The 15,707-nt window shown below is 43.2% G+C and overlaps 1 protein-coding gene across 3 annotated transcripts in view; it reads left to right on the forward strand.

The window, feature by feature from the left end:
• NCBP1 (nuclear cap binding protein subunit 1) overlaps positions 1–14,016 on the forward strand; it is a 37,090-nt gene extending 23,074 nt beyond the window's left edge. For all 3 annotated transcript variants that reach the window (XM_028511233.2, XM_028511241.2, XM_036021953.1), the window contains 9 exons: positions 681–784; positions 2,964–3,086; positions 4,284–4,386; positions 5,187–5,280; positions 5,981–6,084; positions 8,178–8,292; positions 11,495–11,623; positions 12,195–12,308; positions 13,490–14,016. In XM_028511233.2, coding sequence (XP_028367034.1) covers positions 681–784; positions 2,964–3,086; positions 4,284–4,386; positions 5,187–5,280; positions 5,981–6,084; positions 8,178–8,292; positions 11,495–11,623; positions 12,195–12,308; positions 13,490–13,603 — 1,000 coding nt within the window. In that variant the 3' untranslated portion in view covers positions 13,604–14,016. The remainder of the gene's footprint in view (positions 1–680; positions 785–2,963; positions 3,087–4,283; positions 4,387–5,186; positions 5,281–5,980; positions 6,085–8,177; positions 8,293–11,494; positions 11,624–12,194; positions 12,309–13,489) is intronic.
• The last annotated feature ends 1,691 nt before the right edge of the window (positions 14,017–15,707 follow it).

Below are 15,707 nucleotides of genomic sequence, written 5' to 3' on the forward strand. Positions count from 1 at the left end.
CTGTCTTACAACCAGCACACAGCCCTCCAAATTGGGAAGTCGGCTCTGGTACCGTAATACCACCCTGTGACCCACAGAGGCGGCTGACGTTTGCCCACCAGCCTGACTGTGCCTCGTTTCTTTCCGGTTCGGAACCCTGCCTGGGGACACGGGTAGCGTTTAGTTGTCTTCATCTCCACATTCCTCGGTCTTAAACAGTTACCCTATTTTTCGTGTCCTTATCAATTTAAAAGAACTTAGGCCTTAGGCCTCGGGTCACCTTGCTGTGTCCTCATGACCAGATTCAAGTCCTACGTTATTGGTGCTCCTCTGGGCGCATCACATCAGGGGGCACAGGAGTCCCACCGCCGGAGAGGGTAACCTGGACTACCTGGTCACGTCAGCGTCTGCCGGGCTGCTCCACCTGAATCCGCCATTTTGCCCTTTGTAGTCGATTAGTTTGTGGGAGATGTTCAGAGGTTACACTCATCCTGTTCCTCGACCTCCACTGACAGCTCCTTTTGCCTACCACCATTATGATGATTTCTAAGTGATGTTTCTCTTTTTCTATTATGCCTTCTTTTGTGAGTTGCCTTTCCACTGTGAGGGTGTTGGAGATTGTGACTTTTTGGGTAGGTTGGATGTTACCAAGGAATGGAACTGATGAACAATCTTTTCTGAGGCTCTTATTTGTATTGTAGGTTGTCCTACCATCAGCGGATATTAGATATTGTTCCTCCCACCTTCTCAGCTCTGTGTCCTGCAAACCCCACCTGCATTTACAAGTATGGAGATGAAAGTAGCAGTAAGTAACAAAACAAATCCCTCTGTCTTTACGAAGTACTGATGCGAATATTCTCTGCCATCAGTTATTTAAGGAGGAAAAAGTGAGCTCTTTCCTGGGCTCGTCTTCTCTCTTTCAAAGGTGGTCTGTTACTGGCCACAATTGTTTCATGTGCCCTGTCGTCATTTTGGAGATTCATTGTGATATACGTAGTTACTACTGACCTATAGTTTTTTCTTTTAATATTGGTTACTATGGTATATTCATGACATTATACTAAATATACTGCTAAACATAGCAAGATGAGTTTATAGCCAGAATTTACTAAAATAGAAATATGTATTTGTCGTGGTGATGGAGATTGTCATCTGATACCAGTGCAGGTGTGGGACACAGGTGTACACAGACTAAATTTTGACCAGTGAAGTGGGTACTAGGTGTCATCCAGGGGCACCGTGCTAATGATACGCCCTTTTGTGCCCTACACTTACTGAAGGTAAGGCGTACATTAGTGGTCACTGGTAGAGAGTCTGGTGTGGAGTTTTTCCAAGTCGGTCTTTCAGATGGCACTACACATGGCTCCTCCGAGAGCCGTCTGTTTCATGTCATGTAGGTTCTTCGTGTTTTGAAACTCGCTCTTCTCCTTTTCCTTCTCATACCACACTCCTGGTTCTCCATTTACACCTCACACTTTGCCTGTTTTCCTTGGGATAAACTCAGTCGATCCCATCGCTAACTAAGTATATTTCATATGGGATTATGTCACTAAACCTGTAAAGCAACTCTTGAGAAATCGGTGTGTTTATTATACCAATTTATAGTAAGGACATGGCTTCAGAGAGGTGAACCCAGAGTGAGGTTGCGTCTGAGTGGTGGAGGCCAGGTTCAAATCCAGGCTTACTGTGTGCGCTGCCGTGCTTTTAGCCACTGTGCTTTCCCGAAAGAGCACAGCATGATGTGGTACCCCTAAGGGCGAGTTCCGAGTTTTGCCTCATATTGGCTCAGAATCATGAGATACAGTCCTTGATATCAAGGGGCTCAGACTTTTGTTAAACATTGACCTTCTTTATTTCCCCATAGCAACAGCTCAGCCTAACTAACACTCGAGGCCCTCCTAACAGTGGTTCCTGCTTGGTATCTGTCGGTCTTCCCCCACGGACCTCCGCTCCAGCCCAGCCCACTTCCTTCTTTTTTGTTCTTTTACCTTCCTCCTGTTCTCGGTTTTGCCTGTGTGCCATCACCCCAAGCTGGAAAGCCTTTTCTGTCCCAGTCCTTACTCTCTTTCTAGGCCTTGCCCAGCCTCCATGATGGAGTCTTTTTTAACCTTTGGCAAACCAGTTGTGTGTTGTTCTCCAGTTTCCCCAGCTTGAATTTAGACCCCTCGGTGGCAGGGATTTTTGTCTGTCTGTCTGTTTGTTTGTTTGTTTTTGGTTTTGGGGGTTTTATCCCTTATTTTCTCTCCCACTTTCAAGGAGAAGCACAAAGGACTGTTGTAATTGACTTTATTCATTCCATGTGCTTGGTAACTGATGTTCTATGTCAGAATTGCCTTTTTAATTGTTACCTTTGTCTACTGTACATTAAAAGTCGATTGTTCTGGTGATGCCTGACAGTATGTATTAGCACAAATGTTATCCAGTGAGGACTCAGCAGACTAACAGCAGACGCCTGGAATCACAGCACATGAGCATCTGTCTTGTGTATGAAGTCAGAAAAGAGAAAAGCAAAAACACTGTCTTAAGTTGGCAGCCTTCACTGTGTTCAAACTCAGACTTGGTTTCCACTATCTCAGAGAAGGAGAAGAAAGGGAAATTGGCAAAAATGAAAGAGAAATGACATTGATTCTCAGCTTTTCATCTTACAAAACCTAGGGATTTGAGGACTGTCAGAGGATAATTTAATTATATTCACACTTCCCTTTGCCATCCCTGAGGAAGGTCAACACGCCTTGTTCTGTAAATTCCAATTAGCTAAATGTTCTTAAGAAAGTGATGAAGTGAGAATTATGTCTTATTTTAGATGAAAAGCCATTGACCTATGCAATGAAACTTTAACATGTGATGATCTTTGTACAGATTAAATATTGATCTTGGGATAGAGTATTCTATTTTGAAAGAAAAGAATTTTTTAAAATCTCTCAGTTACTTATTTGCGAGAGTAGTCTTAAAACCTGATCTACCCTCTCCCATTCTGTGCTTAGATTCTCTTCCCGGACATTCAGTCGCCCTCTGTTTAGCTGTTGCCTTTAAAAGCAAAGCCACCAATGATGAGATCTTCAGCATCCTGAAAGATGTCCCCAACCCCAACCAGGATGACGATGACGGTAAGGGAATGAAACAGCTCCTGAGTGGAGCTTTGTGGAGACCGGGTTAGAGCGCGAACACACCCCTGGCAACGTGAGCTCCTCTTAGATCTCACTGGACGCCCGTAAGGCGGTGCATTCTTTTGGCCTGTTCAGCCTGTCACCTGTTCCTAGAATCCAGGTGTCTTCTCCTTTATAATAAAAAGAGATCCTAACATCCTTATGAAAGAGCTTGCATTAGGTGCTAAAATAAATACTAAGTAAAATGTCCTGTTACAATTCAAGGATTTTTAAGCGTTCCCACTTTCACTTGAGAGAGGTGTGCGAACAGGAATTTATGGTGTATTATAAGTTGGGGGTGTTTTTTCCAAATTAAGCTATTATGACAATAATATTTAACATGGACTGAGTATGTACCGTGTAATTCCAACAAAAATTCTTATGTTTTTGGCAGGGGTGAGAGTGGGAAAATTAGCAAAATGATTTATAAGTGTACTTGAGGCAGTAAATGGGTAAGACGGGCGATGAGGAGTACTTCTTTTGTCACCCGGGAAGCACGGTGGAAACTGCAGTAACTAAATGTGGTGCGGGCACAGAGGGACGGATCAGCAACACGGGTGAGAGAGTGCTGGGACAGCTGGGTGACCATTTCAGGGGGAGTCTTTGTTTTCTTAGATGTGTACCTAAGGACGTGTGGCCAGAAAAAGGGCTTAGTCAAAACAAAACATGAATCATCTGGGTTTTTTATTACTAGGATTTTGTTTATTTCGGTTTTTCTAAGACACATGATTTTACAGAAGATGTAATTAGAAAGCCTAAGTCAAAACGATGGTATGAAGTTTAGACATTGTCAGACATCTTAGGGCATAGACTTAAGTGTTTGGGGTTTACGGTATTTTTCGTGTTATATATTTATTTTGCCACCGTAAGAGGGATACAAACAAGGAAGCCTATGTGGTATTCGTAAAAGAAATGGGACATGTAGAAAAATTAGAGAAACACCCAAAAAGATGAAGAACTAAGATTGTGCTTGGTTTTGTATGTCAAGTATTTGAAATCCGTGGTCCCTTTGTGCCTGTTAGTATCCAGAGATGTTGCATGAATGTCTAACTTAGTATTTGTCTGTGAGCATGCCATCTGCTCAGCATTCCAGGTGAGGGACCAAGGGATTGCTGTAGTTATATCTTCCTAACCGCCTTCCTGTGGAATGTTTTTCAGATGAAGGGTTCAGTTTCAATCCACTGAAAATAGAGGTCTTCGTACAGACTCTGCTGCACTTGGCAGCCAAATCGTTCAGCCACTCCTTCAGCGCCCTCGCAAAGTAAGTGTGACAAGGACATGCACCCTTTGGGTTTTAGAACTCTGCTCGATACCAACAGTCTAGTCGTTTTTACTGGAAGTTACTGGACATGAAGGAAGACCTTAATAACAGCATTATGATGTAACTGGGATACCGTGGACTTTGGCTCGTGGTCGCTAAAATCCTGGTCCTGCGGCTTCTGTCCATCTTCACGTGCAGTTTGCGTATACACATGGGATGTATATTTCTTCATGCTGGCCTTTAGAGGGACTCAGTGAAACACGGGTCCACAGGATAGTCACATGCAGGGTGAAGAAGCTCCCACCAGTCTAGGCATCTTTCTGAAGGAAGTTGAGCAGAAAGGAGAGCCGACTGTATTTTGGGGAGCCACCCAAAGGCTGGCATACAAAGAAGGGGCTTTCTAACTCGTCAGTCCAAAAGAGGCAAAGATGTACATATACTCCCCCAGCCAAGCAGAGACCTGGGCTCCTCACCCCATCTCGGCTTCTAAGTCCATTTCTCTGCAGGGTTCCCACAGAAGGTGAGTCACACGGGAGACACCACCTGTGTTTGAAGATGCTTCCTTAGCCCTCACCTGTCCCTAGATACACAGTAACCTGGAGTCCTGGGCTAAGATTGTGTGACAGATTCCATACAAACTGAATTCCTAGGCATGCCTCTTATATCCTTAGTGGTTAACATTTGGTTATCTTGCATTTACATATTGCACTGTAAATTGAGTAATACTGAAAAGGCTTTGAAACATTAAAATGAATAATGAATCAGTTTTTATGTGGTGTTTTTTCCTCCCACTACCAAAGGTTTCATGAAGTCTTCAAAACCCTGGCTGAAAGCGATGAAGGAAAGTTGCACGTTCTGAGGGTCATGTTCGAGGTCTGGAGGAACCACCCGCAGGTAGAGACTGTTCCGTGAGACGTGTGGGGCTCTGACGGGGTGGGTGTACAAATAAAGCTGCTATTACCAGTGTTTTCATTTGCAAAACGTCCAGTTGTCCACAGAATGGCTTTAAAATCTGTGCTTTTTTAAATGCTGTGGAATTAAGAGAGAGTATTGTTATTTGGTTTGGGGCTCTAATATCTTAATACATTTTAAATAGTAAGAGTGCTTGTTGCTTGAAGATTCTACCAATTGGGTAGGGAATAGTTATGTAGCCTGTCCAGTTTCTGCAGACACGCCCCAGATTTCTGTCTCAATATATTGTTTTCATACCATGTGTTGTAAAAGGCATTTAAATAAATTACAGAATATGTTTTAAGACTTTTTATGATAAAACACTTATATTTTTAAATTTTAGGATTCAGTGGAAATTATGTATTTTTTTAGGCATTATGTAAATTTTTTTAATGATTGCATTACCATTCAGAGTGTTGTTGTTCAGTCTTTATTGGTGTTACAGCATTCTTACAGTAAGTACCAGAGCCAAGCGGAGGGCAGAGTAAGTCGTCAGGCCTAATGGTCAAGTCAGCTGTCCCATGGCCACTGGAAATGCATTTCACAGCCCCCATGTTTTAGCTTCGTAGCAGCAGGGTTGTTATGGCTACAGGTGTAGCCTGTACAGGTGTGATTTACCCTCGAAATTCTCCCCTCGTTGCAGATGATTGCTGTACTGGTAGACAAGATGATTCGTACTCAGATTGTCGACTGTGCGGCAGTAGCAAATTGGATCTTCTCTTCAGAACTGTCTCGTGACTTTACTAGGTAATGTGAATTATTTTACAAAGTCCATATTCTCTGAGGATTGGTTTTCATGTGGTGTCTTAGACATGAGCCCCAAGTTTTGATCCCAACCAGACTGATATTAGTATATACTGATGGTCCAGTGTGGTGGGGTTGGACTTGACAGAGATACCCGGACAGTGGATGAAATGCTGTCAGTCAGGTCGCAGCATCCCTTGGGGACACACATGTGAGTTGAGTAGGACTCCCCCAGTCAAGTGGAGGTGCTGACGAGGATCCAGACCGTTAGCAGAGGAGGTCAGGCTGTGCGGCAGGGGACGTGGAGAAGAGTCCCAGCTCCGCTAGGGACCTGGAGTGCACACCAGGAACTGGGAGAAACCAGACTCACAGGAGAGTAAGTACACGTCCTTGGAGGGACTGAGGGAAGCCTGGGGTGCACCCAGACGTCCATGAGGGAGGGAGGTCTCATCTCAGTCATAAAAATCCCAGATTTAATGTAGAAGATTCATTCTAGATCCATCCCTCCTACAGGAAAGAGACTTTTCATTAGGCTCTGTTCTTATTCATGAACTTGAGTCCCCAGTCTTTATAAATGGACAAGACTGGGGCAGCAGGAGTTGACACAAAACAGAAAACACAGGAAAATTACTTGCCAAGACATAAAAATCCATCACAGCCTTTATCCCCTTCTTTTGTGTCTGTTATTGGCAGAGGACAATGGTCTGAAATAAACTGAGTTCTTAGGGTGAAAGGGTGTGCTCTAAGGTTATCATACCATCTAAGTTGGCATTTACAAATGAAGCAATAGAAAGACATTCTCAGATTTGCAAACTCTCAGGAAACTGGCCACCCAAGCATGTGTTAACCGTTATCCTGAGTGATTGACATTTGCAGCTCATGTGCTCACACCACCACTGTAGAGGGGGCTGCACTGTCCTCCATATTTTATAAAGTAGAAAGATGTGGCCGAGTGGTTCAGTAGCTTGTCCAGAGTCACACAACTAAGGACAGAACTCTAGCACATGCATCTCACGTGGCTGCATCGCTCAGGAGCTCCCGGTGTTCTTCAGTGCCAAGCTCCGCCGTGTCTGGCTCTGCGGAGTCTTCGCTGACCACCCCTTCTGGAGTTACAGCACTCTGCTCTCTCACCCTGCCTGCCAGCGCTCAGAACTTGCAGTGTTACACACGGGGTGTTTACTGCCTTCCACTTAAACTGCCATCCAAGTCAGAATCTGTAGGACACACTCTTTTATGCAGTGTCTTGGTGTTAGGAGACCTACTTAATAGACAGAAAAGCAGTTAAGAAGTCACTTAAAAATATAGACCACTTAAGCAGAAAACATTTTAAAGCCTACGAGGTGATCCTGGTACTTTAGTAATTTGCTGATAACTGACATATAAATGTTTATCTCGTTCTTAAAAGCCCAATTAGTTTATAGCTATTGTCAGCGACTGGTTTCTTAAATGTTCGAAGAGAATTGACTGACTGTATGCTAGTTAAAAGTAAAGTGAGCCTCAAATTAGGTTTCCATTTTGAGAAAATTGCAATACTTAGTGTTTAGAAAGAATATGTAATTTTGTTCTTAATGTTTTTTCTGGTTTGCCATTTCATTTCAGTGAATATGTACACACCCCTTCAGTGTGTGTCTAGTAGGAAATGACAGGGGCCTATATTGCCTTCAGGAAGCTCACCTGGGTCTTAACGGGTAGAGCTAGATGCCCAAGTGTTGATGGAGCTGTGTGACTAATTCTGCCTAAAAAATGGGAAGCTGTTAGACCTTAAGAATGAATAGCTTAGAAAAGTTGAGAGATCTTTATTTTCCTTTTCTTTTTCTTTATTTTTTTTAAAGATTTTATTTATTTATTTTTAGAGAGAGGGGAAGGGAAGGAAAAAGAGAGGGAGAGAAACATCAGTGTGTGGTTGCCTCTTGTGTGCCCCCCACCAGGGACCTGGCCCGCAACCCAGGCATGTGCCCTGACTAGGAATCGAACTGGCCACCCCTTGGTTCACAGCCCACTCTCAATTCACTGAGCTACACCAGCCAGGGCAAGAAGTCTTTATTTTCTATAAGCATAGTTTAACATACAGTAACCAAATACCATTTTTCTTTAAGGTTGTTTGTTTGGGAAATTTTGCACTCCACAATTCGTAAGATGAACAAACATGTTCTAAAGATCCAGAAAGAGCTGGAAGAAGCTAAAGAAAAACTCGCAAGGCAACACAAACGGGTGAGTCTTATTTAGATTAATGGAAGGTTATACCAGAAACTCGTGAGTATTCAGCTTATTACCTTGATGGGAACTTACTTTCTGCTGAGACCAGATTATGTGGATGGAGCTGCTCAAGGAAGTGGGGGGAGAGGAAGAACGTGGGGGTGGTTGCTCTCTGCTCCGCATCATGAACCTGCTCCATCACAACCCTTCCTTTCCCAAAGTGCACCATCTCCGGGTCCACTTTACGTTTGTCACTCCCAGCTGGGAAGAGTGAGAGAGAACACTTGTGCTTCTCCAAGTTTCTTTTTTTCCTTTTTTTTTTTTTTTTTAAAGATCTTATTTTTTAGAGAGAGCGTGGGAGAGAAACATCAATATGTGGTTACCTCTTGGGGGTCCTTCACCAGGGACCTGGCCTGCAACCCAGGCATGTGCTCTTGACGGGGAATCGAACCAGTGATGCTTTGGTTCACAGGCCCATGCTCAGTCCACTGAGCCACACCAGCCAGGTTTATTTCTCCAAGTTTCTGCTGCAGCAGGGGAAGAGGGAGAAGACTGTCGGTGTTATCACTTCCCCGGAACTGTGAGAGGAGGGAGACAGTCGTTCCCAGGTTTACAGACTACTTCTCATATTGATGAGAAGATTAGTACTCTGCCATTTGCGGGGGAAGCAGTGAGCTGGCTGTGTTCTGTGACTTAGCGTAATAGTCCTGGTTCTCTTCTGTGACAGTATTTTCCAGTGTTACACATCCTTACCAGAGTAGATGGTGAAAACAAGTTTGGTGACTTACGTGAACCTGTAGCAGGTTCAGGTGCTTCTAGTCTCTATGTAGATGTACACATGTGTGTCTATATGTAAACGCACGCTCAGAGACCTAAATGACTGCGAGGTGAATGGTGTTGTCCCCACTGGATAATGTATAAACAGGCGCAGAGAACGTTAAGTAACTTGCTCAAGATGACATGGCTTGTAAGTAAGTGACCGACCCAGGTCTGTGAAGCTCCAGAAACTTCCCCTCATGCCCCTCCAGTCTCTGTGGGTATGTGGTGTCCAGTGTGGTAACCGCTAACCACATGTAACTTTAATTAAACACAATGTAAAATGTGGTTCCTTAGTCACACTAACCACATTTTAAGTGCTCGATCGTCACGTGCGTCTGGTGTGATCGGCAGCGCGGATTTCCATGACCTCCCTCACTGCAGAATAGTGTGTTGGTCGGTGGTGTACTCTTGGACTTGGCCGTAGTCTGGTGTTAGGAAAGACGAACATGGACCTGGCTGCCTAGAGTGTAGTAAGGCAGATCCTGTAACAGGTGGAGTGTTAGGGACAGAAGCAGGGTTCTATAAAAACAGTAAGCGGGTTCTGATCGTTTTGTTTGAGGAGTGGGCGCTGTCAGAGATAAGGCTGGTCCAGTAGGCTGTCTTCTAGAAAGAAGCGGGCTTTCTAGGTTTGGCGATGCCTGCCTTCTTGCTGAAAGGTCCTTGGTATGTAACACACCTGGAGTCAGGTTCTGGCTCTGCCCCTTGCTGTGTGACACTGGGAAAGTCATGTCACCTCTGGGCCTATTCCCTGATCTGTAAAATCATGACTTTTCTTCTGCCTTTAACAAAAACAACCCTAAACAAATGGTCTCAGTTCTTCAGGGTGAGCTGGGGGGACTGGGAAAGCTTCACAGAGGTGTGTGGAGCCCTCAGCCCGCCACTGCCAGCAGAGTCTTACACAGTCTGCCGGGGGTTACTTCATGTCACCTGCAGCTGTTTCTACCATTTCTAAACCATTACAAGGACGGGCAGCCCGCGGCTCTTGAGCGGCATAAAGCTTTTTTGTGTGGCCCATTAGAGAATGAAAGATGAGCAAACTGTCTCTCTGTTACTGCTCAAATAATGATGAATGATTGGAAAGCACTATTGGTTTTTTCATTGGTGATCTACTTTGTTGAACAGAGAATAGCAGTTACAGGAATACACAGTCTGTCCTCATTGTTTGCAGGTTCTATTTGTACAAACTCACCTACTCACTAAAATGTATTTGTGACCTCAAAATCAAGAGTCACAGTGCTTTCCTGGTCGTTGGCAGACATACCCGGAACTCCGGGAATTCTGAGTTGCCCGGGCGGCTTGTTCCAGCTGAGGGCGAACAGGCACTCTGCCTTTCTTGTTGCAGTTCTGCTATTTAAGAAACTGTTCTTTCCACAATTTTTAGTGTCACGTTATTTATGCCTTTTCACATGTTACGTTTTGTTTTTTTGTGTGTGATTTCACTGTTTAAGATGGCCCCCACGCGCAGGACCTGGGCTGTCCAGTGTCCCTGAGCACAGCAAGGCCTGGGTGTGCCTGGCTGGAAGATACATGTGCTAGACACGCCTTGTCCAGGCGTGAATCCCAGTGTTGTTGCTTGTGAGTTCAGTGTTGATGAAGCGACAGTGTCCACCCAGAAAGAGGGAGAGGAAACACCAATCTGCAGATGGACACATCAAGCACTCAAGTAGCTTGTGACAGAGCTCTAGAAAAGTAGCTACAGTTACGGATGTATGAGATGATGGCTGATTTATTAAAAAAACTGTAGTGGACAGCATACTTGTGAGGCTGAAAGCCAGCAAAATTGAGTCATGTTACTAGGGGTCAGGAAATGTTAAATCCTTCTCGGCTAGTTTTAGTATAAAGAAATACTATATATAATTATTTGTAAGACATTAAACAAGAGATCTTTAAACAGAAACATGTAAAACAAGGATTTATCTTGATCAGTTGGTGAAAATGTGACAGGAGGCTCCCCAGGAACCTAACCCTCTGCTTCCCCAAGGAGCAGTGCTCCGGCACTGACCGACCCGGGGCGTACAGCTGCCCGAGAAGACACAGCCGTGGTGGAGAACAGGACTCCACTGCATTTTCCGTGGGGCTCAGAGCTGTTCTCACTTGGATTGGAGGGGAGAATAGGACGCAAATAACCTCCCTGATTGGGCCATTTTGTAAAAGGCACAACTCACTTCTGCTTCATACCAAACACTCCTGCCATTACCCAAGACAAGTGCCACTAAATTTCTCTGGCCCTAGGACACGTGTGTGTGTGTGTTTCGGGGGGTGGAGTGCCTTCCCTGTAGCATACAAATCTTCGAATAGTATTTGAACAGACAAAATACAGTATTTCCCCTTACTTGATGGGATTTAATCCACTAACATTTCAAATGGTGTTTCCCTTTCGTTCCTTTGCATTCTGAAGAGAAGTGACGACGACGACAGAAGCAGTGACAGGAAAGACGGGGCTCTGGAGGAGCAAATAGAAAGACTGCAGGAAAAAGTGGAGTCTGCCCAGAGTGAACAAAAGAACCTCTTCCTCGTCATATTTCAGGTATCTTGGCTGGGGACATTGATAATTGATATGTAAAAGGAAATAATACATTTACTTTTAAAAATGTTTTTAGTCATAAAAAGTCCTACGTTTGAATTTATAGAGGTTAAAAAATACAAAAACTTACTAAGGAAATAAAAGCCCAGTACCTGGAGGGAACCGTGTGTGCCTCCAAATTCTGCGTTGTTTGTGGAGCTTTCTGTGCGAGCATTTCTCCACGCTCTTAACAACAGGGGACGTGTACATGAAATCCCTCTCTCATTTAACTTTTCCCAGTTGTTGGTCATTTAGGGGATGGTTTTCCTTCCTGGTGAACATTTTTGTGCATAGATTCCTGTTGACATTTCTAATTAAGTCCTAGCTAAGTAACCTAGACACTAAAGGTCTTCACATAGTGCCAAAAAGGACGCACTCACTGTCAACTAGTGCGCCTTTCTGGACAGTGTGCACTGAATTATGGAAGTTGCCCGCCATAAAGACAGTGGAACAGACAATACCTTTGGTCAAAAGTGTGACTGTTTCTGAAGAATTCACTCTCTAACACTTTTTCAACTCTGCACCCCCTTTCCAGCGGTTCATCATGATCCTGACCGAGCACTTAGTACGCTGTGAGACTGATGGGACCAGCGTGTTAACTCCGTGGTATAAGAACTGTATAGAGAGGCTTCAGCAGATCTTCTTACAGGTTTGTGGGGAACTGATTAGCTAATAAACATCACTGTTCTCAGCCACAAAGACATTCCATTTTTTGAAATCATCAAATTTGTCAGGAGGTTATGTGATACCCATGAGCCCTTTAGTTCATGTATATTTGTTCCTACTGTTGCTCATCAGAATAGTTAGGCTTAAATTGGTATTACCCAGACTCCTAATGGCCATTGTCTTTGCTGGAAAGCCTAGTGATGATACACAATGTAGAGAAGAATGCTCAGAGAACAGTAATGACATTAACTATGTAAAGTACCAATGTAACGGTAAACAGTGCCCTCAGCCGTAAGGCTATGTTAAAGATTAGTGGGAGAGTGGAACAAATTCTTTAACAGCCCAAATCCTCATTTATTCTAGAAAAGTTATTAAATTAGAAGTCATAAAAGGAAGTAGGTTCTATAAGCCTCCAAATAAAAATTATCTCTAGATTTACTGCCAGTTGAAACAGGCCCTAATCCTTTAGGGAGCTCTGACTATATCCCAGGTGCACACAGAAGAGATTATTTCATGTTCTGACACTTTTTCCATGTAAGCTTAACACATCACTGATTTCCAGTAGGACAGATGAGCTATTTTTAAAAGATAAAAAATGAGGTTTGGCGTTCTTATTTTGTGGACTGCTTAATAGATCACTGGCTAATTCTTTTTTTTTTTTTCCTTTGCAAAGAGATTCTTTTAATGCTCTATCCAAATTCTTTTTTCTTACATTTCAGGGACCATGTTTAACTGTAACAGTAGCAATTCTGCTACTCCTATTTGTAGCATACACCACCTTCCCTTTAAAAAAAAAAGTCTTCCTAGTTCAGTCCCTGTCTGGGCTATTTTTAAAGTCATGCTTGTGTTTTGTCCTCATTAGGGGAGAGACCCAGCCCAGCCTTGTCCACAGCAGTGGTAGTAGCAGGCACTGCCTTGAAGCATGAATTGCATACTCATAGCAGCTGCTCAGAATGAAGTTTTTGAACATCCAGTTTCTCCTCATTTCCCTACATTTTCTTAATATTGGGGCTTTTCTGGGGCCTGTTACTCATTCATAACCATTTTTCCCCCTACAATTCCCTCCCATCATCCCACAACATGGGTGGGCCACCAAGGGGAATGTTCTGCAAGATTGCTTGTGTGCTCTTTTCCTTGACCCGAACCCCCCTTTTGCATCCGCAGCACCACCAAATCATCCAGCAGTACATGGTGACCCTGGAGAACCTGCTCTTCACTGCTGAACTAGACCCTCACATCCTGGCCGTGTTCCAGCAGTTCTGTGCCCTGCAGGCCTAAGGGTGACTTTTTTCTCCTCCTGTCAAGACTTTTTAGAAATTTTATTTGTCTTATTTTTGATGGCTTGAATGCTTGCTTTCTTGTAGCATCCTTTTACTGTCTAAAGGAAACAGAAAGAGGACGACAGTGAAGAATATGGCATTGATTACCTGTAATTGCTCCTAAAAAGCAAATACTCCTAATGACAATGTGACGATAACCACAGGATGTATTATATACATGACATACAACTTTTCTGACTTTCTCCCTCCTTAAGGCACAAAAGATAACTGGTCTGAGGTATGTGAACACTAGAGGTCAAGCTAACACAGTAGTATACAGAACCGGTGGGTTTCTTACCAAGTAGCATAGCTTTTCACAGGTCGTGGATAACCTAACGTGGCTAAAATAAAACTAAAAGTATGTTTTTTAAACTTTGGTCTTTCATGTTTTATCATCTCAGTTTACTTTAAAACTAGTAATTTCTTACTGAAGGTATATGTCATTTGAAATTTTCCTTTCAAAATAATTTTCTTATGCGTTCTATTTTGACACTGGTGGTGATTATAAAAAAAATTAGAGTAGCAGTTCCCAAGTTTGTCTGAACACTTAAAAAAAAAAACTTTAAAGAATCCCAGGCGGTTTATGGTATTTTTTTTTTAATTAAATTGAAGTCTCTGGGGGTAGAGCACACATCATCTGTGTAGTTCTTAAGGCTCCCCAGGTGACTACAGTGTGCAGGCCAGCTTGGGGACCGTTACCATAGAGGCCCCGCCCACTACCACCAGTGTGAGTGCTGGGTTGGCTGAAACTATGCTTGGAATTAAATGTAGGTCTGGAGTTTGTTTCTGTGGAACCAGGTCCAATACTAATTCTCGAGCCTGTTTCCTAAACGGTGTTGAGGCTTAACTAAGATAATAAATGAGAGTGTGCTGCAAAATAACATACAAGTTTACGGACTATCTGACATTTTAAATTTCTAGCACTTTAGATTTTTTCATTAAGTCTTAGAAAAATTTTACCAATGAAACACCACAACTGGTATTTTTGAGCATTTGTACAACATAGGTATCTTTTTTATTCTTGTTACATCAATAGCGTTTTCCTTATTAACATGTGATCTCTCTGGCATACCACACATTTGGTGGCCCTAGAACACATTGTACTCAACAGATGGGGATTCCTAGGATTTTTAAATGCCACACCACTTAAGACAAGAAATGTGTTACTCACAAGATTCAAGTTGCATGGTAAATCACTAGCAGCACCAGGTTCTTGGCTTAAAATATTCTTTTATTTATACTTTTCCTCCTCATATTGCAAAGTTTGGCTAATTATACTTACTTGATCCAAATTCTAGAGGAATTTCTAGGTTTTCACGTCCTTTCTCTTGGGTCCTCTCTTTATATGTATGGTTACTTCTAGCAACTGTTCACTGATACAACCCTGCTCCATCCCAGTCTGGCAGCTAAATATATGAAAAAACTGAACTAGAGACTGAATTTCAAAGAAATAAGAGTGCAAGAGCAAACATTCAGCAATTGATTTTCCCACTAATGAAGCGTTCACTTTCTCTCTCTCTCTCTCTCACTCACTCACTCACACACACGAATGGCATGTCACTGTATATTACCTTGGTGGTGGTGGAGGGTCGATCTTCTATTAAACTGTACCATTGCCATTTACCACCCTTCTGTCAAGAAGTGAACATATACTTTGTTTCCCCTGATTCTAAATCTCCCTTTCAGCAGTTACTCAGGAGTCAGTTCATGTGAAGATAAGTCTGCTTTTCCTAGAAAAGTACTTAGTAGTGACTTGTGTACCGTAAAGAACTCGCCAGCCTGGGTGGAGCAGACCTGCTGTCCCTGGTGTCTGGATTCCAGGGCTGTCTTACACTGATGGCGGCAAAGAGTGGGCAGAACCGTGTCTCACTAGACAGGTCTGTAACTGTACTGGCCTCAGTGACAGCACGTGCTCCTTAACGAGTGGCTGTTACCTGCCAAGTTCTGTGCATTCACAATATTTAATCTTCGTAAGTTTTTAGATAGAGGAATTATTATGCTCATCAGACAGATAAAAACAGGCCCGTGGAATACCTTACCCAAGGTCCACAGCTACCAAGTGG

This window comes from Phyllostomus discolor, chromosome 3 (assembly GCF_004126475.2).
Source record: "Phyllostomus discolor isolate MPI-MPIP mPhyDis1 chromosome 3, mPhyDis1.pri.v3, whole genome shotgun sequence".
In the NCBI taxonomy this organism is placed as follows: Eukaryota; Metazoa; Chordata; class Mammalia; order Chiroptera; family Phyllostomidae; genus Phyllostomus; species Phyllostomus discolor.